At 42.9% G+C, this 2,500-nt stretch overlaps 1 protein-coding gene and 1 long non-coding RNA gene across 13 annotated transcripts in view; one reads left to right on the forward strand and one right to left on the reverse strand.

The window, feature by feature from the left end:
• Positions 1–485: 485 nt before the first annotated feature.
• The window catches only part of LOC127655901 (protein odd-skipped-related 2-like), a 5,156-nt gene continuing 3,141 nt past the window's right edge, over positions 486–2,500 (forward strand). For 3 of the 12 annotated variants that reach the window (XR_007972110.1, XR_007972109.1, XR_007972111.1), the window contains exons 1-5: positions 486–593; positions 1,234–1,809; positions 1,897–1,996; positions 2,249–2,322; positions 2,423–2,473. Coding sequence is in view for 7 of the 12 variants with exons in the window: in XM_052143948.1 (XP_051999908.1) it covers positions 493–593; positions 1,234–1,809; positions 1,897–1,996; positions 2,167–2,322; positions 2,423–2,446 (957 nt within the window). In the remaining 5 variants the exon portion in view is untranslated. Of the gene's footprint in view, positions 594–1,233; positions 1,810–1,896; positions 1,997–2,166; positions 2,365–2,422; positions 2,474–2,500 lie in introns of those variants that run through there. The other 9 variants (XM_052143948.1, XM_052143947.1, XM_052143951.1 and 6 more) reach the window with 4 other exon arrangements.
• The window catches only part of LOC127655903 (uncharacterized), a 2,298-nt gene continuing 2,163 nt past the window's right edge, over positions 2,366–2,500 (reverse strand). The window contains exon 4 of the long non-coding RNA XR_007972115.1: positions 2,366–2,487. This is a non-coding gene — a long non-coding RNA (uncharacterized LOC127655903). The remainder of the gene's footprint in view (positions 2,488–2,500) is intronic.

Genomic DNA, 2,500 nt, shown 5'->3' on the forward strand with positions numbered 1-2,500 from the left:
ACACTTATTATCTTTGACTTATTACATCATAATTACAACATGAGCTGCGCTTTATTCATTTATGAAGTTTGAATCTTGAACTGATACTTTTAAACCTTTAATGATCCACATAAAATATAAGAACAATTGAAACATAAATCGGTTATTCTGAATTTCATCTGTTCAGTTGTTTGTAAAGATTTCTTTACTGAGTGTTCGTAATGTGTGTGTGTGTGACAATAACACATTTAATTGTGTGAAAATTATGAGTAAAAGTAACGTGTTTGAATGATGTGTAAGGAGACTGAAATGACGATTTCTGTTGTGAATGAATGAACGCACTTGAGTTGTATGAAATCGCTTTAATGATAAATTGATGTTGATCTGTTGATCTTCATGACAGTAAATAAATAAATGAATCTTTAATATGATGAAGAAATGAAAGTGTGTTGACAGAATGAACTTGAGTCGCTGTGATGATGATGATGATGATGATGAGGGGCGGGTCCAGTGATGAAGCTCAACAGCGGATCCGTGATCAGCACACACACACACACACACACACACACACTCAATGCGAGCTCATCTCTGTGGATTTACTGTGAGACCGTCGGGTGAGAAAAACTTTTATTTCTCTTCATTAAACTTTATTTATTCCGATCAAAGAGAATAAATCACAAATGAACATCTGAAAGATTATTTATATTTAATTATAACTTCTTTATAAAGTGATCAACAGTTGTTTATTACAGTCAGAAACTTTTGAAACTGATATTAATAGACACATTGTGGCAGTTCTGCGACATATTGTATAATTGTGAATTATTGCCAATTAATTTAAATGTGAAAGTTTAATTTGTGCATTTGAAGATCTGAAACACAATTCAAGATTCATTTCATGTTTCATGAACTTTCGGCGGATCTGAACCGAACTGAATCATTTCATTTTGGGATCATGTCACTTAATGTTTTTCTGTCTTTTGAAATATCAAGTGCTTTATTTTTTAATAAAAGAGGTAAAAATAATTTCCCAGAATATCTGGGATTCTTTATAGGATGATATGGAGGAAAAATAAGCAATAAATAAAAACAGATGTAATGTTTATCCTTTGATGTGAGATAATAATTAATAAAATAGTTTCCCCTACAAAAAAACTTTCAAAACGCGTTTTAAAAGAAAAAGGTCGATAATAAGAAGTTTTCTTCATGATTTGGATGTTCCGGATCTCCACATGTTCATGTTTGTGTCCGCAGATCCGTCTGGAGAGACAGTGAGATGGGCAGTAAAGCTTTACCGGCCCCGGTCCCGCTCCACCCGTCCCTGCAGCTCAACTGCTCGTTCCTGCAGGCGGTCAACACTTTCCCCGCCGCCGTGGATCATCTGTACGGGCTCGGTTCGGTCCAGAGGATGCACATGAACCACTGGACTCTGGGTTACCCTCACTTTCAGGGCCTCGTGGACCCTCGCTTTCCGTTCGCCGCGCATCTGTTCCAGCACAAACACGGATCCGTGACGCGCGTCATTCCCGCGCTGTACAAAGACAGACCCCGGTTCGACTTCGCCAATCTCGCCGTGGCGGCCACGCAGGAGGATCCACCCGGAGCCGGCGAGCTCTCCAAACTGAGCAAACCGTCCCCGGACAGAAAGCCCGCGCGGGGCAGACTCCCGTCCAAAAGCAAAAAGGAGTTTATTTGTAAGTTCTGCGGGCGACACTTCACCAAATCCTACAACCTGCTGATCCACGAGCGCACACACACGGACGAGCGGCCGTACACCTGCGACATCTGCCACAAGGCCTTCCGGAGACAAGACCACCTGCGAGACCACCGGTGAGACCCTCAACACCTCTACAGTGTTTCTGTGATTGTAGTTGCTCACCTGAGCGGTGACGTCACTGATCTGCGCATGTCTTACAGGTATATTCACTCCAAAGAGAAACCGTTCAGATGTCAGGAGTGCGGGAAGGGCTTCTGTCAGTCGCGAACTCTGGCTGTTCATAAAACGTTGCATATGCAGGTAAATGTCCTCCTTGTGTCTTGATTGTTTCACAAACACACTCTGTTGTTTAATGATTTTGGGGCAGTTCTGTACCAGACCAGCGCTTTTATTTCCACTCATCAGCTGTTGAAACATGATTTGATGAAAACTGAAGGGAATAATCCTTTGCTTGCTTCAAATCTGAACAGGAATCTCCTCACAAATGCCCCACATGCGGAAGAACCTTTAATCAAAGAAGTAACCTGAAAACTCACCTTCTCACCCATACAGACCTCAAGCCTTTCTCCTGCGGCCGCTGCGGGAAGCTGTTCCGCCGCAACTGTGACCTGCGACGCCACAGTTTGACACACACACCGCATCAGGACTAACACACACACACACACACCACACACACACACACACACCGCATCAGGACTAACACACACACACACACACCACACACACACACACACACCGCATCAGGACTAACACACACACACACACACACACACACACACACACACACACATCTCTCTCTCACAC

The sequence above is a fragment of the Xyrauchen texanus genome, chromosome 15, assembly GCF_025860055.1.
Source record: "Xyrauchen texanus isolate HMW12.3.18 chromosome 15, RBS_HiC_50CHRs, whole genome shotgun sequence".
Classification (NCBI taxonomy): domain Eukaryota; kingdom Metazoa; phylum Chordata; class Actinopteri; order Cypriniformes; family Catostomidae; genus Xyrauchen; species Xyrauchen texanus.